Source organism: Oryzias latipes, chromosome 16 (genome assembly GCF_002234675.1).
Source record: "Oryzias latipes chromosome 16, ASM223467v1".
Taxonomy (NCBI): domain Eukaryota; kingdom Metazoa; phylum Chordata; class Actinopteri; order Beloniformes; family Adrianichthyidae; genus Oryzias; species Oryzias latipes.
The window spans coordinates 8240041-8267705 of NC_019874.2; the positions used below are offsets into that span (position 1 = coordinate 8240041).

Here is a 27665-nt window from a genome sequence, read left to right on the forward strand (position 1 = left end):
ATCCTGACATAGTTGCTGTCTGTAGCTTGGGCTGATCTAAACGACTCAGGAAATGATCAAAGCTCAGGTTCAGTCTCTAATAGAGCTGTCGTTTCTGCTAATCTCTCCGTACCGTCTGAACAAAAGCTTGCAGCTCTGTGCGGGGCTCCCTCACAGGCAAAGTCACTGCCAGCACAGCTGACTGCCTTCATCTGAATAGAGGCCCAAGCAGCTGGATATCAGTAGATATTGACAGGCCACAGTTTTTTGTTCTCTTTTGTGAATAGTCCTGTGATAGAAGTGAAAGCTAACATTTATAGTCCTTTGCTCCTTAGCATGTAAACAGAACACTTATTAGTTTTCTTTGCATATGATGTGGCTTAAGCTGCATTTCTGGACCTCATTTTCTTACCCTGAGTTGACACTGCAGCTGGAGGTCCAATCTTTACGTAATTTGAAAAGTGCGAGAGGCACTCACATGGCAGCCAGTCCGGTTCAGCCAGTCCGGTTCAGCCAGTCCGGTCCGGCCTCTCCGGTCCGGCCTCTCCGACGCTCCGAGTCCGTTTTGTTGGCTTCAGTTTTTGGGCGGACGCTGGAGTTCTTTTTTGTAAAGTTGGGGGCACCGAAACAACCTAAACCGAGTGAGTGTAAAGTGCACGGTACTTTTTCAAAATAAAACACATTTTCTGCTGTTGATGTTTTTACTGTGGTGTAAACATTAAGTCAATATTTTTTACCCATTGTGTGAAGATGAGTCACACAGAAAAAGAAGTGTTGTGAATACAATCCAAAATCACAGCGGAATGAGGGTTTGTATAGAGGTACTTCCTATATAATTGGTGGGTTATTGCATGAACCTACGTGAGATCCCAGTCTCTGGAGTTCAGCAGCAGAGCCTGTGGCAGCAGCAGGACAACAGCCATCCATAGCCGATGTGAGTCATCTACCAGAGTGTGAGCCCAGAGTAAGAGCATGCTCCTGAAGTTGCTAGTTATTTTTATTTTTAACCATGAATTAAAAAAATATGTCCTCTTAAACTTGAAACCACATTTAAATGTTACAACTTGTTGCTTAGCATCTGAAATCTAAATCTAACAGCATTCCTTTTTGGCTCGTTGGTCAAACCAGTCAGTTTTGTTTTTTAGAGTTTAAAAATCATGTCGTCTAATAAGACCTCATGAGGTCTAATAAGACATCGGTTTACACCTACTCTAAACATGTGATACTGTAAAGCTATTGGAGGCATTATATTTTATTACAGGGTTTTAAAAGGGTTATAAAAACCATTCAATCAATCTATGAATAAATTTATCTAATCATATTGATCTGTCTGAGGAACATTTTTGATCTAATCGATGCGATCTATACCATTAAGAATTATTTAAAATGAGATAAATACATAATCAAGTCAATCTTGGAAAAAATGTCTTTTGCATTGAGTTACAATATGTATATTTCACTCTTACATAAAAATGACCAAGTGCATCAGACAACACATGTGAAGACATCAGCAAAATCTGATCAACCATTATTCTAGTCCAATGTGTGGAAACACTTTGAATTCAGCAAAGACATCTGAGCATACAGTGTGCTAATAATGGCCCCCATTATTTGGATGTGGACAAACAACAGTGAGCTGAACTTTAGGAAACTAAAATGTGAATGGATTTGACATTAATACTTGTTTATTTGTTTGTTTGTACACATATTTAATTTACACTTGATTATCTTGAAGAAATCCAAGGATTCTGGAAAACCTCACCTGCACTGTTCAGTGCCAGGTATTTCTCTCTGAGTCTCACTGGTTGATGTTTTGGCTAAAAATGTGTCCTGGGTCTATTTTAGGTCAGTGAATTGTGATAGTTTAAAATGAACCAACAATGACTATAAATCAGATCGGCAACTACATATATCAAATTGAATCATTGTCAAAATGAATAGTTACACCACTGCTTTTGAACACTAATGGTTTCTTTAATGTGTTTTTAATTAATTACATTTTTATACATGAGATTAGGGTTCAAGAGGAGAAAGAGAATTCAGGAATTTAATCTTAAACTTTTTGAACTTATCTTTCTACCCTTGGGAAGGACGGAACCATGTTAGAAACTTTGCTGGCTGTCTCAGTACACAGCATTTTCAGTAAAAGGCTTTGCACTCAGACATCTGTAGAACTGTTCACTGTGAGCTCACCTATTTAAAGTGAAGCTGAATTAGTGGATGGACTCTGACACTACAGATACTACGTCTGTATAGAAAACAGTCTGTTAATGCACCCACTTGAGTTTATAGTTTGTGTAGAGAAGATCTATGAAGTAACACAACTAGACAGTGTGGGGTTTGCATGTTCTTACGCACGTGTGGGTTTTCTCCAGCTTACGCCAACAGTAAAAAAAAACCTTCTTCATATGTTGATCAGTGACTCTTTAATGGTTACTTGGGTGTCGATGTGAGTGTGTGTGTGGTTGTTTGTCTCTGTCCCTAAGATACCCTGACTTTACCACTTCAGTGTCCGGATAGGCTCCAGCAACACATGACATCATATGGTGGGTTTAGAATAAAGATGGAAATTGTCAAAAAGAAAGATGAAAGACACCCAATCCAACAATGCAGATGACCTGAAGGAAGCTGTCAAAGCAACCCAGGCTTCTTGGATACCTCTGCATATCAGCAGGCTTACGTTCTCCATGCCACAAAGCATTCAGGCTGTAGTTTATATGAAGTTGCATGCACAATTTTAGAGATTTGTGCTTAAAATTTTCCTTTTTCACACTTTCACATCTCTTTGTTTGGAGGAAAAGCCCTTTGAGACATGTCATCCCGTTTTCAAGGGGGTCCTCAGAAGAAAACAAAACAGACAAAAACCGACAGGTACAGTTGAGCAAACTTTACACATATCAAAAAACATAAAGAGGAACTTAAAATATACAAGACAACGGACCCACACACACACACATAAATACACAAACACACAGACATTAATTTCATCTCTTAGCAGTTAGTTCAAGGGGAAGGGAATGAAAAGGCAGGGAGTGATATCAGATTCAATCAAAAACAGTTATGTGAGTGTTGAAGATGTTCTCAACAGTCATTTTTAAATGCAAAGAATGACGTTAAAGAGCGAATGGATGGAGGAAGATTCAGTCAGAGGGTGCTTTGTAATAAAATTACTATTTTCCAATTTCTTTTTTGACTCTTGGAACAACAGCAAAAATTTGATCTGTATGGCGCAAATTATAAGAAGACTAAAAAGGAATTAGATATTGTTTGAGATAATCTGGGAAACTGAGGCTGCTGCTACACTTAAAGAGGTCAAGTGAAGTTCGTCGGGAGGATGGGGGAAGCCAGGACAGTTGCTGATACATTAGACAGTGTTGAGTTCTAAATGGACAACAGAGAATAAATCTACACAAACTGTTCTAAATAACATTCAGTGGTCGGAGATTAGTGAGAGAGGTGTTTAGATATATTATGTCACTTGAGTCTAAAGTCGGGATAATCAGTTGTGAGATAATTTTCTTCCTGACTGAGAAGCTAAAACAATTGATTGATAGATAAAGTAATTTTAAACAATAAGAAATTGTATGGACAGTAAGGAGTCTATTATTATTGGTCTGATGTAATAATTGTAATTTTTTGAGACACTCATTTATAGGACAATCAAATAATTATCAACAAGAACAAAAGGCTTAACACAGGAGAACCCAACCACAATTTTCTTCAGGACTTTTAAAGTTTGTTAAACAAATTTAGTTTGTGTTTGTTCATTATGGGAAGCAGCAACTAACAGCAGCCAAAACATTCAAAATAAAAACATAAAAAACATAAAAAAACAATACATTAAAAAACATGTTTGTCATCCCATTTAAATGTTTCAAATATACCTTTAAGAAGGTAATGTCATATCCAAAAACAGTGTTCTGAGTCAGCTCTTTTCCTAAACCAGCACATCATCTGTTTAGCCTTCTGGCTCCAAAGCTGCCACACAAACCTACTGAGAACGACTTCACGTATTTCATCGGCTCACAATGAAAAACAGGATAAATAGACTTCCCTTTTTAAGAAACTTAATACATGATTTGTGTTTAATAAAACATGAAAAATTGTTTTTTTTTTTTTATTTAATCATGACCAAGTAACAATGAAAAAAAACCTTTCAGTTGGCTTATACTACGCTTGCTCGAATGTAATAAAACAATATGTAATAAGTGTCATGTGCAGGAGGCTCGAGAGCCGGTAGGACCCAGGCGCAGAGACGGGAGGCAAACGGGTTCAAGGGAAAGGGGTTTAATTATAACAAAAAGCGCTGCAGAGCAGGATGACAACAACAAAACAAAAACTCACTGTGGCGTGGCGAGGCATGAAACATGGAAACATGAGTGTGGCAAAAACATGGAGACATGAACACCATGACAAAAGGTAATGGACCAGCACAGGAGGAAGGCAAAGACAAGACTTAAATACAGACAGGGCAGACAAGACACAGGTGGACACGATCAGGGCTGATGGGGACCAAAGGAAGTAAAACTCAAGAAACAAGACAAGACCTTTCAAAATAAAACAGGAAACAGAACCAAACCATGACAGAACAAGACAGAAAGCAAAAACCAATACAAAAGAAACTCAAACTATGACAGTACCCCCCCCTCAAGTAACCGCTCCGAGGTTCCCAAAGTCAACTGAAGGGGGGACCCCGGAGGTCAAACCTCGACGGGCATAAGAGTCCAAGGAGTCTGGAGGACGGCCGGGGGCTGCGCCGTCCGGCGAGGCAGGTCCGGCGGACGGCCGGGGGGCCGAGCGGTCCGGCGAGGCAGGTCCGGCGGACGGCCGGGGGGCCGAGCGGTCCGGCGAGGCAGGTCCGGCGGACGGCCGGGGGGCCGAGCGGTCCGGCGAGGCAGGTCCGGAGGACGGCCGGGGGGCCGAGCGGTCCGGCGAGGCAGGTCCGGAGGACGGCCGGGGGCCGAGCGGTCCGGCGAGGCAGGTCCGGAGGACGGCCGGGGGGCCTTGCCGTCCGGCGAGGCAGGTCCGGAGGACGGCCGGGGGGCCGTGCCCACCGGCGAGGCAGGTCCGGAGGACGGCCGGGGGGCCGTGCCGCCCGGCGAGGCAGGTCCGGAGGACGGTCGGACGTGGAGTCAGGCTTGGAGGAGTCAGGCTTGGAGGAGTCAGGCTTGGAGGAGTCAGGCTTGGAGGAGTCAGGCTTGGAGGAGTCAGGCTTGGAGGATTCAGGCTCTGGCGGGTCGGGCCAGCAGTCAGGCTCTGGCGGGTCGGGCCAGCAGTCAGGCTCTGGCGGGTCGGGCGGGTCGGGCCAGCAGTCAGGCTCTGGCGGGTCGGGCGTTGAGCCGAGCTCAGGCGGGTCGGGCGTGGAGCCGAGCCCAGGCGGGACAGGCGTGGAGCCGAGCTCTGGCGGGTCAGGCGTGCCAGTGGGAGCAGGAACGGTTCGGGGCGCAGGCGGCACCCCCCTGGGAGCAGGAACGGGTCGGGGCGCAGGCGGCACCCCCCTGGGAGTCGGGAGGGGTCGGGGGACGTCCGGGAACACCACTGGACGAGATTGTGCTGCGTCCGGGACCACCACTGGACGAGGTTGTGGTGCGTCCGGGACCACCACTGGACGTGGACGGTGGCGGCGACGACGACCCCCCCCTCAGGGCAAGCCGGCTCCCAGTAAAGTCCAGGGAGCTCCCACTCCAGGCATATGAGGGAAACTGGGCCTGGTCAAACACCCAAAAAGACCTCGTATGCTCGGCTTCCTGGCAGTAGACCACCAGAAGCCGCATGTCCCGCTCTGCTGGGTCCAAAAAATTTGGCTGGTCCATTCTGTCCTTAGCCCAAGTCCTTAAATTTAGCTCAAAAATTGTGTCACACTTTCAGCACAAAGATGCTGATAAGCAGTAGGGATACAATAAAATCACTTCCGACATTATTTGGTTCACTGGTGTAATTTTGCATGGTTTGGTTTTTGATTCAGATTTGTGGCGTCCCAGATTAGAAAGTGTCAGATATTCACACATGCTGTCAGTATGACATCTTGTCCTCCTGGAAACATCTCTTCTTGTTTCTATTACTTGATTTTTTGACACCCCAGCAGCACCTGTGCAGTTTACCCAAAATGTCATCTTTAAATATTTCATTTACCATTTAAGAGTGCTTTAGGCACAATTATTTTATTAATTTTTCATTTTTTGTTAGCAGCTCAGAGCGTTTTACAATTATAAACAGATAATAACAGATAACTACAGATAAGAAAAAAAAAAAAACGTCCGTCATGATCAGCTAGACCGAGCAGACCCAGATGCTGGAACCCGGAAGGACCACAGGAGACCAAAACGGATTTAAGGATTTATTGTTCCAGTAAGTTGTTGATGATTGGACAGGGACCAGTTAGTGAGTATGGATGTTGATTATCCAACGGCGTGGTAAATCTGGTGAAGTGGCTGGGGCCAGTGGCGTGGCGTGGAGTCATGGCGTGGCTTTGAGTCGTGGCGTGGAGTCGTGCCATGGCTTGGAGTTGAGGCGTAGCCGGAGGCTTTGGATCTCTGGTGATATTCAGTAGACTCGCGTGGAGACAGGAGACAGGTCGGCACTCGTGGAAACTGTCCATAGAGGGGCAACAAACTGGCGATAAATGCTGGAGAAGGTTCCTCTTAAGTAGCGCAGGCAAGATGATGAGATGAGTGCCTACAGCTGGGCCTAATCTGGGAAGCAGAGCAGAGAAGGGAGGGGGGCACCATGACACCATCCCTTTGCCCCACTCGATTTGCAGATTCACCCCATGACCCCAAGCACAATGCGTAAAGGCACGGAAAAAGAGACAAATTATCAGAAATCTCTTTTAGCAAGAGCCACTCAGCCACAGGACATTGCCACAACAGCCCCCCAGATCACATAGGGACAGGGTCAACCCCATAGCTGTGAGACCCCAGCCATCCCAGCAAGGGTGGGCACCACGGCAACAACCTCAGACCAAACCGGCAAACCCTGGTACAAAAGATCCCCACATGGAAACACTGGGGCTGAAATCCTAATAAAAAGAAAGTTAAAAATCAATACAGAAAAGGTATTTGAATATATAAAAGCCATAGTAAATAAATATAAAATAAATACATAAAAATTAATTGAAACAAAACGTTTTTCTTAATAAATGATCAAAAATTAAAAAGTTGGGTCATGGGCTTCTACCTAAAAACCTCTACAGGCTCTCCAGCTCTGAGGTTTCTTCAGCAGACTGTTCCAGAGGCGAGAACCTCAGAGCCGCAGAATGAGACCTCACTCTATGTTTTGGTCCTCACCTTAGAAACAACTAACTTCATTGAGTTTCAGCTGAAAGCCTTTAAATAGCAAATCCTAGTCTACAGTCAAAGCTAAAGTCCTTTTGCAAATTAATTTTCTCTTGAAGCTGGCCAATGCCAAGACATCTTCTGAAAGTCTATTGGCCAGTGTGTCCCTGCAGTTGTTAGAAATGCACCTGGTTCCTGCAGCTGTAACAGCAGAGTGGCGTTGTGCTGGGCCGGACCCTCAGATACGTCCACACAGTTGGTTGCCTTTGAAACCGTTCTGGAAAGCCACTCGGTTAAGTGTGAATGAAGGAGGAGTGACAGGATGTGACAAGGCTGTGATGAAGACTTGCTACTTCAACTGCATGCACTGCTGACAGGCAGTAAGTGGCCAAAGTGGGCCATGTGTCACATGCAGATTAAAGACTTAGTGAAATGCCATTGATCCAGGCCTCTGCTGCTCTGCATTGTAATATGCAGTTCAATTGACCTTGGGTTCTGTTCTCCAAAAAGCGGCTCTTATGACGACCCAAGAGAACTCTGTAGACACCTGCTGCATTTTACACGGTTGACCTGCGTTGTCAGATCTGGCAGTAAAAAATAAATAAATGAAAAAAAAAAAACTGGCATCAAAAATCGAGATCCCTCTTTTGTTAAAAAAACAAAACTTTACAAAACTTTTTGTTATGTTAGAACAGCTGCGCACAACCCAGCCTTACTCCTATTTCATCAAACCCTGTCAGAGATGAAATAATTACTTACATTTTTACTTATTAAACTGTCTCTATAAGTTACCACGAAGGAAGGAATTCGGTTGTTTTGCTCAGTTTGTGTTTTCTGATGTCATTTGTACTCGTTTTCTAACTTTGGGAAGTTTGCTTTATTCTAATCCAGCCTTCGACAGCAAAAGGAGTTCAGAGCCTGTTTCACATGGCTGCACATTTACCAGTCAGCTCCAGCAGCAGTAGCAGCTGTTAGGAGTTGATCAGGTTCAGGCCGTCCCAGAGCTACTCAGAAGATAAATTGCAGATTTTTTTTTTAGTGAGCAGAAATTGTGGCCTTTGTCAGTGAGAGTGCAGGAGCTGACTTCAGGCATAATGAGATGGGAGATCTTGATTAAGCTCCTCTCTGATTTGAGAGCATAATTGAACATTCTTGATAGCACCTTTGTGCAATTCACAAGACCCTTGATGAGGGCCTGATGGTAAATTCATCTCCTTCACTTTGTCACGTATTAGAGGAACACAAATTGGGGCACTTTGTTTTTCTTTTTTAATTTATTTTCTTGCTTTGGAAATCCCAAAAAGTTTATTAATTCAACTAATAGTCTCCATAAACTGCTGTTATTTCTAGGAAGCTCAGAAGGGTTTCTCTCTCAGAGAACTGCAAACTCATCTTCTAACAGCATTTGTTTAATACTGATTTGTAAATCCTCTAAAGACGACCCTTTGATTGTAATGCTCATATATCATGGGTGTGAGTTAGGTAGTCAAAAAACAAAACAAATCCTTCAAGAAATATTTAAAATACTTCAAATGCCGCTGTTTTAGAAAGTCTGTTCATTTGGTGAAACGAGGAATTTGCTGTTTTCAACAAATTCTGGTCTGTGGTTGAGGGCGAGGCGCCGGTCTGTTCACCGCTTTACCTTCCTTTTCATTTGTCCCAACGCTCCGCCATCTTTGTCCCAGAAGTTGAAATTTTTCTGTGCTGCAGTTTCCAAACAGACAGTCCTCCATGTTGAGTTTCTGTAGGTGAATTCTGACAAATCACTTCTATATCCCATTAATGGCTAACATCCTACTCTAAATCAGCGGTCTCAATCTATTTTAGGCCTCAGAGCGATACAAAGATTTTCACGAGTGCCAAACATTTTTTTAGCTTCTGGTTTTGAGAAAGAAGTAAAAGAAAAATCTATTTTTTACGATAACATTTTCCTACAGAAAATCTGGTTAAAAAAGACAATTTCAAAATAGCAGATATTTTACAGTATAGATAAAGATTCAATAAAACAAAGTATAAAATTCTTTGAAAGCAAAATTTCTTTATTTTCATAAAATGTAATGTTAATACTGTGACAGCTCTATTCAGATCAGATTTTCTTTCAGGAAAAAAAAAGTAATCATAGTTTTTTGTCTTTAACATAAACCAGCATTTTCTCCACTAAAGCTTCTTAATTTTTCTTTACTGTAAAAAGAAATTCCAAAATATTTCTTTCACAAGTTTTCACAAATCAAAAACTGTGTTTTATTGAAATTGTATCATCTGTAAAATATCTGCAGAGAGTTTAAACTTTCTTTTTTTCTCTAGATTTTGTGTTGATGATTTTCCCTTAACTTTACCCTTAACTTTACAACAGAATATACAAACAAATGCTAACTTCAGTCTTGTCTGACTTAAGATGTGGCAGATAGGTGGCCTACAACAACAAAACATGCAACCATCACAAAAACAGACATTTTCTAATATTAACAAAAGTGTTTCTAACTATATTAGCAGCGCTCTCCTAACAGTACAGTCAGATGTAGCACATCATACAGAGCAGGTTTAATGTGTGGGAACAACTGTCTCAATACGTCCATATTAAAGACTCCTGGTTTTGTATGTAAATGCTGATTTTTTTTTTCTTATTCTGTTTTCTCTTTAAGAAAGAAACCTTGCAAAGACGTTTGTTTTTCTTAACTTTGCTAGCTTAGGGGTTTCAATGTAGTGATCAGAGCTTTGAGAAAGTGAAAATGGATTTGAAGACTGTGTCACACAGCCACTAAATACAGTTTGCACATTTTCACATACTAAATTTCTGTATTTTGTGATACGTGTGATATAAGTTACTCATAAGTGGGGTTTTATTTTTGCGTTCGGTATTTGTCGATGTACGCAGATGTCCATCGAGGGTTTCGGCTGACGGGTCTTTACATGAATTTGGTTTTGAGCCGTTCAAAATTTTTGATTGCTTGAGGCAGTTTACGCGTATTTATTGTAGTTTTTAAGTAATTATCATCTTATACTATTGTGTTTGTATTTGTGACTTTTTACAATCATTCTACATGGGTCTAACCGATTTTTTTACGCATGTCCCACTGGTGTATAACTTTTATTTTGCATATACATACATATCACTTTCAATAAATTGTTATTGACGCACAAATCACTAAGGAATTGCATATAAACAGCGCAATAATCACGCACGGTTCAAGCACAATTGTCGTGCTGTGTGACAAGTGTACAAATCAGCCAATCTTTCACCTCTTCGGCAGTTTATAGCGAGCCAATGAGAGCCAATGCTAAAGGGAACGTTACCAAAGCCAACCGGGTAATTTCATAACTGAGTGAATAAGTGAAACATATTGGTTTAGCAGTTGCTGAAATACCTCTATCTTTTTACATTACCTGCTATATCACAAGCAAACTTGTGTTCATTTTTCTGTTCCTTTTTTTTATCTCTACACCTGCTATCCAATGAACAGACACATGCAATACACACGCATGAAGACACAGCTGTTAACCATTTTTCTATTACCTGATTGTCCTTTAGCCCTTGTGCTATCCTAGGCATTTTAACATTGGGAGTGGGGTCATCTAGACCCACTAGACAGTGCCCTGAACCTTTTTTCTTCAATGATTTGTGATCTTCACTGGTGTCCATGGATTACATAAAATCATTTTCACCTTTCTCCACCTTTGTCATGGTAGGGAGAACACGTCAATGTAAGGGTGGGGTCATCTGGACCCCATAGCACAATGGTTAAGGATGCATGGTGGTGTAGTGGTTGGCACTCTTGCCCTGGTTCTTTCTGTGTGGAGTTTGCATGTTCTCCCTTTGCATGTGTGGGTTTTCTCACTGCACTCCAGTTTCCTCCTATAGTCCAAAAAACAGGCTTCATAGGTTCATTAATGTTTAAACTGCTCTGGGTGTGAATGTGAGTGTGTCCCTGCGATGGAATGGCGACCTGTTCAGGGTGAACCCACCCTTTGGGACGAATGATTGTCAGAAATGCTGGCTGCAAACAGCCATTCTCTTAAGTGGAGCAGACAAGATGCAGTTTGCAGGATTCCAGCCCTCTATTGGTCGTGTTAAATGTCTTTCTATGCAGTTTGATCAACCCGTCAGAACAAAAAGCTGAAAGCACCTGGCAACTCTCACACTTTTAACGTCTGATCCATAATCATAACTATAAAAATAAATAAGCTGTAACTAAGTGACAACAAAGTGAAAGAATTACAAAAAATAAAACCTAAGAAAATGTCTTTTCTGATGTGTTTTCAAAGCCACACAGGTCAGCCCTTCAGAACTGCAGGATGTTTTTCAGGAGACCTCTTCCAACATCTTCCAGATCAACAGTAACGGTAACATTGTATAAAGCTATGAATACAAAAACAATTTAAAATGGAAATACATTCAAAGGTCTAACTTAAATGCACAAAAGTCTGTTCAGCTGGATTCTCCTCACATGCTCTCCTCATTTTGTTCCGCAGTTGTCACCCTGGAGAACAATCTGCAGTCAATGGGAACATCCAGAGACACAGCAGAGCTGCGACAGAGTCTGTGAGTAACACACAGACACACACACACCCATACACAAACAGCGCCTGCCAGCAGACGCATTCACACTAGGTATTGAATGGCGAAGCTTTCCTTGAACATATTGATTGTTGTTTTTGTGTCGAGAAGCCAAAAATAAGCAGATCCAACTGTGATGACAAAGTGTCCAATCTAAGATGATTACATGCGTTTCAAATCAGTTACATCCCACTGTTTTGTTTGGCACATCGTCAATTCTATTGAACAATCTTGCGATGGCTTTGGAACATTTCTGTTTCAAACAGCTTTGTTTTTTACCAAGCATACTTTTGCAACATTGATGTTCCTTTCAAACATCATGTCTGCTTCCTAATGGTTATTTCTGAGAATTCTTTCTGTCTTTCTGCATCCATCTGTCTAGGAAAACAAAATTGTAAAGTTTCCTCATTCGTCTTGTGTTTTTATCGGGCCTTTGTTCTGCTCTGTTAGTACTGTGGTTGTTGTACGACCACCATTAGATGGGATCCTTTCTAATAGAACCCACCTTTGAATGTTATGTTGAAAAAAACAGAAGCTAAGGGTGTATTCAGACTGGACACATTTGCTTAAAGTCAACTAGAGTTTGTTTCAACAGATATTCCGTGACACATTTTTCAGTCTGAATACACCCAAACAGACCCTAGTCCTCAACCAGGAACCGCTCTCTCGCACATCTTTGGAGGTGGTCTTGGTTCGTTTGGGAATGAGCTCAATCTGATTACAATCTGTCTTCAGAGTGGAACAAATGGACCAAAACAGCCACCGTAGCCTACGTATCAGAGAAGGACTGTGGCAACAGATGAGCTGCAGACAAATATAAGACAACAATTGTTGTGTTATCAAACAGAAAAAAGGGTCCAACTTTTTACTTGTTAGTATGTTTATTTTAACACAGCTGAAAACGCTTCTTACTGGCTTTTCTGTATCTCGTTACATGGTGTGCATCCGACACTGCTGTGACGTCAGCCTAAAAGCTACCTTTGGGGTCCTTACAGATTCTCTTAAACATAACCATAACACCAAACGATAAGACTCAGCAACTCATTGAAATGTGGTCGGATGAATGCAGACTCATTAAAACAACTTTTAACGTGACACATGTAGCTTTTTACTGGTTTCCCGTCATTATAAACCCTTTTCAGTGTACCTTCTTAGACATTGTCAGGATCCGCTCAGCAGTGATTGAGCCACAGGGCAAAAAAGATCTTCAAATAGGGGTTTTAGTTTACCCAACACAAAAATGGCATCAGCCTAAATTAAAATTAGGTAAACTTAACAAAAATGTAACAGAGAGAATCCATAACAAAGCTAAAACCAACTGAACCCTAACTGACCCACCAACAGGAAACATCAGGGGGATTTTATACTGGCTGATCATACCATTGACACAATAGGGAGGGAATCACAAATACAAAACTTTCAAAACCTAAATATTAATTAAAGCAGTAAATTACTAGTAATTTAAAACTTTGACAAACAAACTGAACTTATACTTTAAAACAAGTTTAACATGTTTGAAAAAACACAAACAATAGTCCAACTTAAGAATAAACTTTATCTCCCCCCCTCCATCATATCCTGATGGAAGTGATCAGGAAGTTGTCCATGCTCTTCATTTTTCCACCTCATAAGGAATTTCTTCAGCTTCTGCCTCAGAAAGAACTCAAAAGAATAGAATTACTCAAAAAAATTTTTAACTAAATGTGTGCACAAGTCATTAAGTCAATTTTGTAATGTGTAAAATAAAATAAATGATTTCTTTTACAACAAAGAAATATAACAAATTAACTTAACTGAGGGGCAGTGGGTTCTGCCCTCAAATACATCTTCTTGCCAGGAGCCGCCCTGCAGCGTGCCACCGGATCAAAAAAGCAAGTACAAAGTGTTGAGCCTGACATTCATACACACCTTCCAAACCTGTGACAAGATATAAAGTTTGAATGAACTAAAAGGGAAGCCCCATGACAGCAGGCTGAACCAGACCAAATTCAGCGGACTGGGTGCAAACCAAACAGTTTTCCCAGTCTGAATAAACCCTAAAGTTTATTTTCTTGTAATTAGTCGCTATTTATATGTTAAAGTATCAAGATTGGAACAATTCCTCAAAATACATATCTGTGATAAGGCCAATATTAAAAATAAACAAAACATTTATTTTGGCCACATAAATGGTAGATTTTAAAATGTACTTTATTTATAATTCTTTTACAGTAAAAACAAATATTGTTTTGTCAATTTCCAAGCATTGATTATTTAAAATGAGCTTGCGTTAATGTGGAACTTTTCAACTGGAGAACTACAGACCAGAGTGAATGTGTGTGAGCTGCAGCCAAAACGCATTTGTGTTTCTGAAGCATCGGTTATGGCTAACAACATTCATTTTTGTCATGGAAGAAAAAAAGGATTAAGAATCTACTTTACTGCAGACATTGGTGATTCGCCACAGTGAAGGCCTAATTAACCACCAACAAGTGTGTCAGGTTTCTCACTTGAGATCTGTGCAGTAAACCCATGCCAACCTGCTTTTCAAAACTTCGTTTACCCCCAGAAAGTCCACAGTGTTGCTACAACTTTATTTTTAACTGTAGTCTGTTCAAAGACTAAACTTCACTAAAAAGATGTGTTAAGACCAAAGTATCACCATTGCCCGCCTAACAATTAGATATCATGCCTCAGGATGGAGTTCGGTACGTTCAGACGGCCTCACTAAGCTTTTTGAAAAGAGGAAAATGTAGTGACTTTCCAAATAGACTCTGGCTTATTTGTCAAAATGATTTTCTGTTTTTTTTTGTAATGTACCTTAAATCTGGTTTTAAATGCTGTTGAGTAGAGCAAATTTGACAATTGCATACATCTAATTTCAAAATACATATTTCTTGAAAATGACCATAGACAGCACCACAATGGAAATGGTGCCTAGCACCCGAAGGTCACTTTTGTCAGAAATAAAGCATGCTTGTCATTATGTAAACACCTAAAAGGAAGAGGGGAGACACATTAACTGGGAAACGGAGTAAAGGAATAGGACATGGATGTTCACCAATGGTAAAATTATACATAGATAAGTAACGTCCTAAACAAACAAACTGTGGTGACAGTGACGATCTTAAGGCAATTCTAGAACTGTCAAACAAGCTGAGTTTGACGCAGCAGAAAAGGAGGCCAACAATGGATCATCCGCTTCAGCCTGACTCCGTGAGAAATGCTGGATGGATGTGTCTCTGTTCTCCCAAACTTGATGTTCTGCAAATGTGTAAAAGATTGGACATGTCCTGAAAACTGCCTGCAAGTCTTCAAATTCCAGGAAACTGTATGCCAGCTGTAAATAGGAGTCATTAAATCTGGAATTGATTTATAGCACTATACATTTCTTTATGTTTTTGTTCAGTTTTTGCTTAGTGTTTTATAGTACATGTCTTTATTGACTAAAGTATGATTCCACGAGGAGGAAAATTAGTAACTCTAAAGTGATAAAATATTTAAAATGTCAAAAACTCAATTGGCTAAAGACCAGAGTCAGCGGCGGATACGTACTTATGCAGATCCACCCCCCCATAGAATGTCTGAACAATGTCCGCCACCGATCCTTACTCATCAAAAAAAATTCTGAAACATTTCTGATGCTGTGTAAATCATTTATTAAAGAACGTTGGAATATTGCTCAATATAGAATGTTTTTTTTTTTTATTCAGAGCGATAGACTGTACCATATTGGTACTTTAGAAGTGTCATTCTTTCTGGCCGCTTCTGAGTCAGCTGATGCTATTTCTCCCTGCAGGGACACAAACTTTGGTTTTAACAATTCAGGAACCGGAGGAAATAGCTGTGAAATATTCCATGGCAGCCAGCAAGGACGCCGGCGGGCCGGTGTTGTGGCAGGATGTGTTTCTCCTGACTCTGCCATCGTTGATTTTTTTTCATAGCACTCCTATTTTGCCCCAAAAAGCGTAAAATGAAGGTGGATGTTTATTAGTTTATTCTATATATTTGCTACTTTATTTTGCAGCTATTGTCATATTTGCATTGATTTTCCACGAATTCTACGTAAAACGACAACAGCTTTTTGTGTATTCAATTGAAACAAAAATGACTTATAGTATATTTGGGTAAGAAATGTGATTTATGAAAGAGACTTTGTTATGGAAGTATTTAACCACAGGCAAATAGTGCTACTGCAAATTATTGGGGGGCACACATTCTGGCAGGCTGGATCAGCGGCCTGACAGAATCTGTGCCCCTGTCGTTCTTTTACATAAAATATGTGGGGAAAAATTCAAATGTGACAATAAAATCCCGCAAGCCCAAAGTACACTGTAAACATCCACCTTCTTTTCCTGCTTCTTGGGGCAAAGCATGAGTGCTGTGAAACAAATCAACTGTACCACAAGTTGCGCTGCGACAGGGGAAACAAATTATGACAGGGGAAACATGTCTTGGCACAACACCGGTGTGCTCTTCATCTCCGCTCCCGTCCTCCCCCGAGCGCCTCCTTCGGACACAAAAGTCTCATGCAAGCATCCTGGGCTCAGCGTTTGTGGTGAACTGGAGGAGTCATGTGACTGAAAAAAATTTGTGAATATGTGAAACCACAAAGTTTGAAACGCGAATTAGTGGGGGGACACTGTATATCATCTCAAACTGTTCAGTGACTCTGCAGCAGAAATCGTTGACAAGCAGCTCAAATCTACAGGTACGTCTTTCTCAGCCATTCTTTTTTTTTTGGAACAAATTTCTCAGGAAGAAGCTCATTAAAATGGGCAGCTATAGTTTTTTTCCCCCACTAGTTGTTTTTATATGTAAATGATAATAATGTTGTGCATCTTTTTTTTTTTTTTTGATTTTATGCTTGCAAATGAAAACAAAAATGGTTTCTTTCATTTTTGATTGGGAAACATCACACTACTGTTGAAAATGGTTTTCTTGTTTTAACATGCTAAAACCGCTTTTGTGTAAAAGGGCAAAATGAAAGCACTTTTTGTACCTTTATTTAAAAGGGTCCTTCATTGTCTGCATCCTTTTCTGCCGTTAGGGTTAATAGAATTCGACCCTGTGCTGTAATCGCGGAAATGCACAAGGCAACAAGTTTAAGTGGATTAATGGCTGGTACCCTCTGGGTGTCATTGGGTCTGTTACCACACCACAAGCTTCTGCCGTTGTTCTTGAAGAATTACACAACAGAAAATTTGGACCATATTATTAGAGAGTATCTTTAAATGACTGATAAGCTACACAGCATCCACTGAAGGTCAAGCTGGTTGAGAGGCTGTGGAGACATGTGGAGACATTTATAATTCAATTCAATTCAATTCAATTTTATTTGTATAGCCCAAAATCACAACAACAGTCGTCTCGATGGGCTTCGAAGTAAAACATGAACTCAAAAGGATCACGAATACAAAGAGTTCAATAGGAAAATACTAAAATGAACTAACAAACTGACTAAGCTATACTGGACATCTCTGCCCTTAGACCCCCCCTTCGCGGTAAGGAAAAACTCCCAAAAAAAACGGATTCCGGAAAAAACGAAGAAACCTCAGGGGTGTCCACATGAAGGAGGGATCCTCCCCCAGGACGGACAGGCGATTTACCAGAACTCTTAGAAAAGAATTAACTTAGCTAAATCTACAACTACATATATAAAAGTCCAGCAGACGAGCTTCATCCAGCCGTGGTTGGGGGGGACAGTCAAAGGCGCGAGTCGAGCCGGAGACAGGAACCACAGCCAGGTGTAGGAGCAGGAGCAAAGGCGAGGTAGACGGTCAGGAGCTGGAGCACGGATGAACCAACTGGAATCTGGAAGCAATCCCACTCCCCAGGAGGGGAGAGGAAAAGAGGGACAATACATGAATCGCACTGTACCAAACAGAGGCATGGAGAACTAAATGATAAATTATGATCAAGAATAGAGGAGAGGAAGGGTAGAAGTAAAAACAGGAAAGAGGACAGAACCCCAGTGCACCATAGTTACCCCAGCTTCAACTTCTAGCAGCCTTTTAAAAGAAATAGTTATTATTAAATTTAATTTAAACAAATTAACATTAAGTTAAATAATCTCTGAATACTGACTAGTCTGACAATAAGCCTGTCCAAAGAGGAATGTTTTAAGTCTAACTTTGACTGTAGAAACTGAGTCGGCCTCTCTTACATGAGCTGGGAGTTTATTCCATAAGACAGGGGCTTGGTGACTAAACGCTCTACCTCCAACTGTACTTTTACTAATTCTAGGAACCACAAGCAGTCCTGCATTTTGCGAGCGAAGTGTTCTCATTGGATGGTAAGGGACTATGAGGTCCTTAATATAGGACGGGGCCATTCCATGTAAGGCCTTATAGGTTAACAGGAGGATCTTGAACTTGATTCTGGAATCAACTGGGAGCCAATGGAGCGAAACTAACACAGGAGTGATGTGATCTCTTCTGCTGGTTCCAGCTAACAATCTAGCTGCTGCGTTCTGAACAAGCTGGAGACTTCTTAAGGAACTCTTAGGACACGCTGCTAACAAGGAGTTACAGTAATACAGCCTCAACGTAACAAATGCATGGATGAGTTTTTCAGCATCACTCTTAGAAAGTATATTTCTGATCTTAGCAATATTCCGCAGGTGAAAAAAGGCAGTTCTGCACGCCTGAGATATGTGAGCCTTAAATGATAAGTCCTGGTCAAGTAAAACCCCAAGGTTTCTAACTGTGGAATAGGGGCTATACTTATGCCATCCAGGGAGACTATCTGAGCAGACAGAGCATCTCTGAGGTTTTTAGGACCAAGTATAATGACCTCAGTTTTTTCTGGGTTCAAGAGGAGGTAATTAATTGTCATCCAGGTCTTGATGTCACTGATGCAGGCGTTCAGTTTCTCTATCTGGTCATTCTGGTCAGGCTTCATGGATAAATACAACTGCGTATCGTCGGCATAACAATGAAAATTAATGCTGTGTTTCCTGATTATGTTTCCTAGGGGTAGCATATAAAGCGTAAACAGGATCGGTCCCAAGACTGAGCCCTGTGGGACTCCATAGTTAACTCGAGTGCACTGAGAGGACTGTCCATTTACATTAACGAACTGATACCTATCGGACAGATAGGATTTAAACCACTGGAGAGCAGATCCTCTGATCCCTATGTCCTGCTCTAATCTATGGAGTAAAATACCGTGGTCGATAGTGTCAAAGGCTGCACTGAGGTCCAACAGGACCAGAATAGAAAGTAGTCCCTTTTCTGAGGCCAATAACAAGTCATTAGAGACTCTAACTAGTGCAGTTTCCGTACTGTGGTGAGGTCTAAACCCCGACTGAAAGTCTTCAAAGTGGCTGTTGTCCTGTAGGTGGCAGTAAAGCTGCTTAACTACAACTCTTTCTAGGATTTTAGAAATAAAGGGCAGGTTTGATATCGGTCTATAGTTGGCCAAGATGCTAGGATCCAAACTGGGCTTTTTCAGAAGAGGTTTAACAACTGCATATTTAAAAGACTGTGGCACGTAACCCGTTTCCAGAGAGGCATTTATCATTGTTAATATGGGATCATTAATTAGGGGAAAAGTTTCTTTAAAAAGTCTGGTGGGAATTGGGTCTAACAGACACGTTGAGGATTTGGAAGACGTAATAATTGATGTTATTTCCGCTTGATCCACAGCAGTGAAGCAGTCCAATGTTACAGAGGTTTCTATGGATGCCTCCATTTCTACCGCTTCAGCCTGTTCTGGGCTGATAGTAGGAATAACTTGATTTATGTCTAATATTTGAGATTTTACTATCGAAAAATGTAAGAAAATCATCGGAGCTGAGACAAACAGGAACATGTGGTTCTACTGAGCTCTGACTGCGAGTTAATTTAGCAATAGTGCTAAAAAGAAATCTTGGATTATTTCCATTCTCTGATATTAAAGTTGAATAGTACTGGCTTCTAGCTCTACGCAGGGCTTTTTTATAATTTAAAAGGCTATGTTTCCAGGTATTCAGAGACTGCTCTGAACCGGAGCGGCGCCATTCTCTTTCCAACTTACGGGTTTCTTGTTTAAGAGAACGAGTTTCAGCGTTAAACCACGGTGCTACTCGGTTTTGTCTGACGAACTTAGGTTTCAAGGGGGCAACAACATCGAGTGTACTCCTGAGGGCTTGTAAGGCATCATTAACAAAGTGGTCATTTATACTAGGACTGATACTATGGGAGCTGGTCTCAGAGTATTTTCTCAGAATATCACTAAGTACTGGCTGAACTGTGTGTTTAAACTCAGACACAGAACGGTCAGTTAAGGTTCTTCTAAGCTGTTTCTTATTCACTGGGGCAGAAGGATGTTCCAGTGTAAGCTGGAAGGTAATCATAAAGTGATCGGAAATGATGGGGTTAAGAGGAAGGACACTCAGCTGGCTGATCTCTATCCCATGGGTTAGAACAAGGTCCAGGTTGTGTCTATGACAGTGAGTGGGTTCATTCACACTTTGGGTGAAACCAACATCATCTAATAAAGCTGCAAAGGCCTTTCCTAGACAGTCACTGGGGTCATCAACATGAATATTAAAATCCCCTAATATAATTTGATCAGAATGTAAGACAATAGTCGATAGGAAGTCGGAAAACTCAGTTAAAAATTCTGAATATGGGCCGGGGGGGCGATAAATAATTATGAGTAAAACAGGTTTTCGAGTTTTCCTGTTTGGGTGACTTAAAGACAATATGATGTTTTCAAATGAATTATAAGCATTTTTAACTTTAGGGCTGAGAAGTAAGCTAGACTGTGATATTACTGCCAAACCACCTCCTTTCCCTGAAATCCTGGATTTCTGATAGTTAGCATAAGTGGGGGGGGTTGCTTCTTTCAATCTAACATAGTCATCCTGATGGAGCCAAGTTTCTGTTAAGGCTAAAAGACTAAGGTTGTTATCAGTAATTAACTCGTTGACTAAGAGGGACTTGGAGGAAATGGATCGAATGTTTAATAAACCGCATTTAATTACATCATAATTCTGCATGTGAGAACTGCTGTCTGTCACTGTAGGGTTTCTATGACGTGCTCCTTTCATTTGTCTTTCAGCACATAAGCTAAAGCTAGGACCTGCTTGACTTTCCCTGCATGGGTTTTGCACCGGCACTAACCCTAAGGGAGGCTCAGAGGAGCGTTTTACACTGCTGCTCTGCGCCCGGGTCTCGTCTCTGGATTGTCAGGTTAACAGACTAAGGCTAGCAGAAATGTTTCTAGAAAGAAGAGCGGCACCGTCCCGGGTGGGATGGACGCCGTCTCTCCGCATGAGACCGGGCTTCCCCCAAAACGCGCTCCAATTATCCACAAAACCAACGCCGTTTTCTGGGCACCATCTAGAAAGCCAGTGGTTAAATGATGAAAAGCGGCTGTACATTTCATCACTGACTAAGTTCGGCAGGGGACCAGAGAAAATTACAGTGTCGGACATCGTCTTAGCCAGTTTACACACCGAAGCTACGTTTAACTTTACCACCTCTGACTGTCTCCGTCGGGCATCATTACCGCCTGCGTGAATCACGACTCGACGGAACCTGGACTTATTCTGAGCTAACATCCTAAGGTTCCCCTCGATGTCACCAACTCTGGCCCCCGGATAACACCTGACTGTAGCCGCTGGGAGCTCCACGTTTCTAACTTCAGAAGAGCCTATAACCAGAGTTGAGTGTTCAGCGGGTGTGTCGCTGAGGGGGGAGAACCTATTACTAACGTGGAGTCTCGGGTGCTCTAAGTTTTTGCGTTTAGCACTATGTTTCCTCCCAACCGGTACAAACCCCTGACTGTCTCCCGGCTGTTGGGAGGGTGCTGGGGTGCTAGCTAAGTTAGCCCTGGTAGCGCGGCCCGCGCTACGAGTAACGACCTGGCTAGCCGGCTTAGCTTCAACTGTGCGGAGCCACGCTTCTAACTGCTCCAGCCTGGCCTCCAAGTCTAACACAAGACTACACTTAACACACCTACCGCTATTTTCACTAAAGGAGGCAGGGTCATCACTAAACATATGGCACATGGGGCAGGAGAGAGGAGGAGAGGCGGAAGGAGTGGTGGCCATGCTAGGTTAGCTAAGGCTAGCGGTGTTTAGGTAAAGAGAAGTGGTTTATTTAGCAAAATGAGAAAGTGAACAGCAAGCGGTTTAACAGTGGTGAATTCGCTAATAAAAGGTACTAGATGTGAATATTAACCCAGATAACCCTTAGAGTAAGCAATAGTAGTAAGGCTAATGCCAAACAAGAGGACAGCAGTCACACACGACTAGCACTGGGAATAGCTCACCCGGAAATGACGTCACAGCAGCGTCACCCCCTATAACCACAATAGTCTGACTTCACGTTAGACTTTCTTAAGCTTTAGTAAAAGGTGTCACAAAAATACTCCCCATTCCCTCCGAGATGATCCCTTTATTATTCGTAAACTAAACTTCAAGTTTAGTAACTGGTTGTATCTCAAAACCAAAAACAACAGAGGGGTAAAAAGCGCAGGCAAGGCTATAAGCTAACCCGCAAGACCGGCTATCCCCAGCAACTTCGTCAGACTACGGTCACATATCCCCTAAACACCCCCGCCCTCAGGGGGTTGACCCTACATTCTAGATCTGCCACCAGTTTACAACCAAGGTCATCTTAACCCTTGTGCTATCTTAGGCACTTTAACATTGGGAGTTGGGTCATCTAGACCCACTAGACAGTGCTCTGAACCTTTTTTCTTCAATGATTTGTGATCTTCACTGGTGTCCATGGATTACATGAAATCTTTCCACCTTTATCCACCTTTGTCATGGTAGGGAGAACACGTCAATGAAAGGGTGGGGTCATCTAAGGTAGCACAAGGGTTAAATTGCTGAAAATGTAAGAAAACCCCCAAACAAAACTGGAAACTATACTAACTGGAAGTCAGTCAAAATGTGGCCATGAATATGTTTTACCGAGCAAAAAAGTATTTATTTGTCCTTATTTTAGCTTAAGAAGCAAAACCTATATAGAGTTGACAGATTTATTCCAAGCAAGTCATCACCACCTCCACCCCATCAACACCAACACTCCCTCATGTTAGCTTCCAGCCAGTGGTTGTAAGGAAAAGGCAGAAGCGGCGAAGCAAGCTCTCCACACTTAGATGATGACTGTGTGGCTGTGACCCTCACCCTGTCCTCCCCCACCCTCACACAGATTTCACTCTTCGTCCCAAACCCACGTCGGTGCTCAGCGTCCTGCTCTAGCCACATATGAGCAGCAGTAGGTGGATGTTCAGTTTAGAATGGACTGAAACACCTCTATTCTGTGTGCATTCATGCCAATAGTAGCGTGATTGGATATGTTTGGTGATACGCAAAAATTTCTTCCTGTTTGTAAAGATCCATACAGTCTGCATGTTGCGGCACTGCTGTTTTTATTTTCAGACGTTTTGTAGATTGTTTCAGGAACAAGTTTAAGAAACAAGGTTGTCTTTTTCTGATCTTTGTGTTGAGGTCAGATTCTTGTTCTGATGGCCTCTTGAAGCAGCAGTTTGTGCAATAACTGTTAAATGGCTGTCCAGCTGAATGGATTCAGTCACAACACAGATGCTCTGACCAACAAGAGTGACAGAGGCTGTCAACTACACCAGGCAGGACTCAGGTGTAGCTTTATAAACCTGTGGACCATGAAATCTCAGCAGACATGGTCTTTGCAAAAGGACATGACCAGGGGCCTCATTTATAAACGTTGCGTACGCACAAAAGAAGGCGTACGCCACTCTCTACGCAATAGTTGAGATTTATAAAAAGCAAACTTGACGGGAAAATGTGCCGTCCTCCACGCAAGCTCTGACCAAGGCGTACGCACAAAAACGGGTGAAATGAGAAATGGCGACACCGTCGGCAGATGGAAGAAACACGTGAAAGTGACAGTGTGTGCCAAATCGTGCTGGCATATGCTGTGCTACACAATGTGGCACAGCTTAAAAACGTGCCTCTACCCCCTGGCGCTGATTGTTGTGTTGGCCCCGACCCTGAACCCCATCCCCACGCATTTGAGCCATTTGCTGCTGCTGTGCGCCAGCGTTTGGAAGTGATGCGTCGCTTGTAAAGAAAAAGAGGTGTGGAAAATATTATTTATTTAAGAATTCCCTCATCGTGCAGTTTATTTCAGTCAGGGCGATCTTGATTTCGCCCAACTCCTTGGCCACCTCTCTGATTGAACTACTGACTTCCCTCTGCATTTCAAGGACTGCATCGGTGAGGACGCGTCCACTGCTGGAGGGTTGAGAGCCGCGTGCCGTGGAGACGCTGGGGCCAGACGGCTGCTCAGCTGCAGCATCGTAACCACTGTCCCCGCTGGAACACCCAGCAACTTAAATAAAATTGTTCTATATTAATAATCTGTAATTGTGTAGCCTGCATACATGTGACTTGACTGCATTCATTTTAATTATTTCTCTTACCTGTGTCACCCTGACCCTGGCGCGTCGGCGTCCCCTCCGTCTCAGTCAGGTGACTGAGGCGGAGGAGGACGCCGATAAGGGGGACTTAATAGGGATTCCCCAATAATAGCGGCCAGTTTCTCATCAAGAGGGGTCAGCTCCGGTCCCCCCCCCCCCCCCCCCCACGTGGCGGACACACTCTGCCGATGCAGCGCTAGACGTTTTTTTGCCTCGACTTTGATGTCCGATCATTTCTTTCATTTCTTTTTTATTTCGGCCACGTCCGAGGTTGTGACGCTACAGCATTTACGGCGTCTGCCACCGTTTGCCGCTCACGTGCCTTTTTGGCATTAGTAATGCCCACACTGTGCCCCAAACAACACTTTTCTCCTCTTTTCCACCTCGCCAACGATAACTTCTACTTCACATTGAGTGAAGTTACGTTTTTTTGATTTCCCCTCTGTGTTTGCCATGATTTAGCAAGCCATGAATATTAATTTGTGGGCGTTTCACGGACTATTTATGGGCAACTATGGGCGTGTCATGTAGCCGCAAAAGCTGCGCTGCATTTAGAATTGGTTGTGATTTATTAAGGGAAAGATGCGTAGGATGTGCGTGCGCACGGTTTTATAAATCCGAATATTTCTGTGCGTACGCACGTCCTATGTTTCATCCGTACGCCACTTCTGACGCAAATCCTACGCAAAGTTTTATAAATGAGGCCCCAGGTGACTGACTGGTTGTTCAGACAGATGTGGCTGGTGCATTGTAAGGGTTTGCAATGTGATTGTGGGAAACATCTGCACAGGTCACTGAGAGCAAACTTTCCAAATACTGTTGTGAAGACAAACAACAGAGGAAAGTCACAGAGATGCAGCATGAAAAATGGAACATGAAGATTTTGAAAAAGAAGAAATGTGTAGGAAGACAGAAATGTGGCCACCATGGTAACTGAGGCACTTTGGACTCTTTGGTGACACTGAGCGTCTAATAATAATATCAGTGCAGAGGAGTGCAGTACCAAGTACGGACAGGATGATGACAGAATCCTAGGAATCCTAAGCTTTTGCCAGAGTAAAGAGATCACCCATGACAGTTATTACTCTTTCCAGCTGTGAAGAGGAAGTTGTTGGAGCTTACTGGAGTGTCCTAAAAATGGATTGAAATTTTTAGAGAGCCTGGTGCACAATCATTGACTGTATATAAAACTGGACGGATCGTGTGTGATGTCACCAGTAGAAATTGCCTTACCTCCTATGCCATTATTCCATGACACAGACGTCGCCGTGACTGAGCCAGACGGCAGTGATTGGTCCAAGTTGGTCTGAGCTAACATTTCTATGGCAACTACTTTCAGCAATCAGGTGTAAGCTTGTTCCAAGTCCACACCCCTTCCACTGAAATTGGCTCAGGAGAATCTGTTAATCAAATGTACAATGTGGTGCCAGCGGGCCCGACATGCTTTTACTGAGATATCTGATTGATAGGTTAATCACTTAAATAACTTTTGATAAAAATAGATATGAAAAAAATTTGCACTAGCAAGAAAATGTTAATAAAAGGTATCAGAGCAAGAACGTCCAATCTGACCAGTAGAATGACTGTTTGTTTCTCTACAGAAGTCTATGGGATTCTGGCTTCTTTAAACCAGCGGGTACTTCCTGTTTGGAATGTGAGGGAGGAGTGGTTACTCAGTCCAGTTCTCTATATACAGTCAGGGTGCAATTAGTTAAAGAGTTCAAGAGTAACTCACACTTGCTGACAATAACTCAAAATGTACAATCCAGTTTTAGCCTATTTGAACCAAGTGTATGTGAAAACTTTTGTGCAGTCCTTTTTTGCTTCTGTGAGCTGCATGTGGCGAACACACAGCAGCAGCTGCTCTTGCTTTAGTCCTCAATCTGCTTTAAGGCTGTTACTCCATCTGACTGAGTCCAATATCCATCTCGCCTTCACAGGAAAAAGCTTCTGAGCTTTCATTCAGATTTGAAGACTAAAAGGGGTTTCTGTGAAAAGGGTTATAGATTGTGTCTTGGCAAAAGATTTTGATTGGAGCGTTGTCACGTCTGACGACAGATTAAAGCCGTTATCTGAGACATCAAAGCTCTACATTATTATCTTAGCCAGTACGCAGCTGCATCTCCAGTTTGAAGCTTTAAGTACTGTTTGGATGTGGTCACCCCAGCTCACCTCCTCATTCCTTCGGCTCGCAGGAACACTCCTGAACTTTTACCTTCTCCAGAGCCAACCAGACCCGAAAGGAAAAGAGCGAACCCCAGCATGAACAGAAATCAGAGACAGGTGATTTCATGAAGTTCAGTGTGAGCAGGTTTGAGCTGCCTGACACATCTGTGGGCTGAACTGCATTCCTCAGAAGTGGGCGACTTCTGTTTGCTAGGTAACGGGAGAGATGCTGTTGTCGTGGGTTGCACTGAATCATGGATGTTCCACCTGCCCCTAAACACAAAACATTATTACTGAAAGTCAGACATTTTCCCTTCATTCCCCCTAGTGTTTCAGTCACATTAGCAGCTTTTCTCAGAAATGTGTAACCCTGCTCCTAAAGCTCATGCCGTATTTAGCGCCACTTATGGTAAAAGTATACATCCATATGCAGTACGTGTCCTAGCTGACTGAATGAGTTACAAATGCAGCACCTGCAGTTTACTTAGGGTGTATTCAGACTGGGGAGACCGTTTTCTGGACCCAGTCAGCTTAATGGTCTGGATCAAGTCCTGAACCTTGAATTTGGTCTGTGTTCAGACTGCCGTCAAGGGGACTTTCCTTTTCCCATTTAAAGCTTATAAACAAAACAATGTAACAAAAGATATCTTCACTCATTGGTGAGGAATTACGAGGGCGGGGCACAGCAACAAGAGGCAGAAATTATGGAAGTCCTACACTTTTAGTTATTCAAACTTTATATTTCGTCCACAAGATTTGAATGTCTAAAGCAGGGGTCGGGAACCTTTTTGGCCAAGAGAGCCATAAACGCCACATATTTTGAAATGTAATTTCAAAAGAGCCATACAATAATGTGGTGTCCCTTTCCTACACTGAGGCACGGAGACTTAACCTCATTTAAGGTTCTTTGTTCTTGTTATTGCAGACCGCAACAAACGCCGTACAATTAACTCTTAATTTCTCCCGACGAGACGAGAGCGCTTCTCCCACCTTTATATTCACCTGCTCCCGCTCCAGCCCTCCCATTTCCCTTATTCGGCCCATAGCTGAACCCCATTGGTCCAAACTACCTAACAACAGTCTGAGCGACAGAACTGAGGGCCAATCAGATCTCTGCTTGATGCGTTCATTGAACTCCAGAACTTTTAACGCTGCCCAACAGCCACCCAGTCCAAGTCAGTAAGCAACGATATGTTTAAAACTAAATATACAAGTGAATGTGTGCATTTGATGTAATTTCAACATTTTTAAAGTACAATAAGTCTGTGGATTCTTTTTAATAATATTGTTATGCTGTTGCTGATAAATGA

At 42.3% G+C, this 27665-nt stretch overlaps 1 protein-coding gene across 3 annotated transcripts in view; it reads left to right on the forward strand.

Moving 5' to 3' along the window:
- The window catches only part of tsnare1 (t-SNARE domain containing 1), a 182395-nt gene that overhangs the window by 70022 nt on the left and 84708 nt on the right, over positions 1-27665 (forward strand). For all 3 annotated transcript variants that reach the window (XR_002291925.1, XM_011484938.2, XM_020709969.2), the window contains 2 exons: positions 11517-11594; positions 11724-11793. Coding sequence is in view for 2 of the 3 variants with exons in the window: in XM_011484938.2 (XP_011483240.1) it covers positions 11517-11594; positions 11724-11793 (148 nt within the window). In the remaining variant the exon portion in view is untranslated. The remainder of the gene's footprint in view (positions 1-11516; positions 11595-11723; positions 11794-27665) is intronic.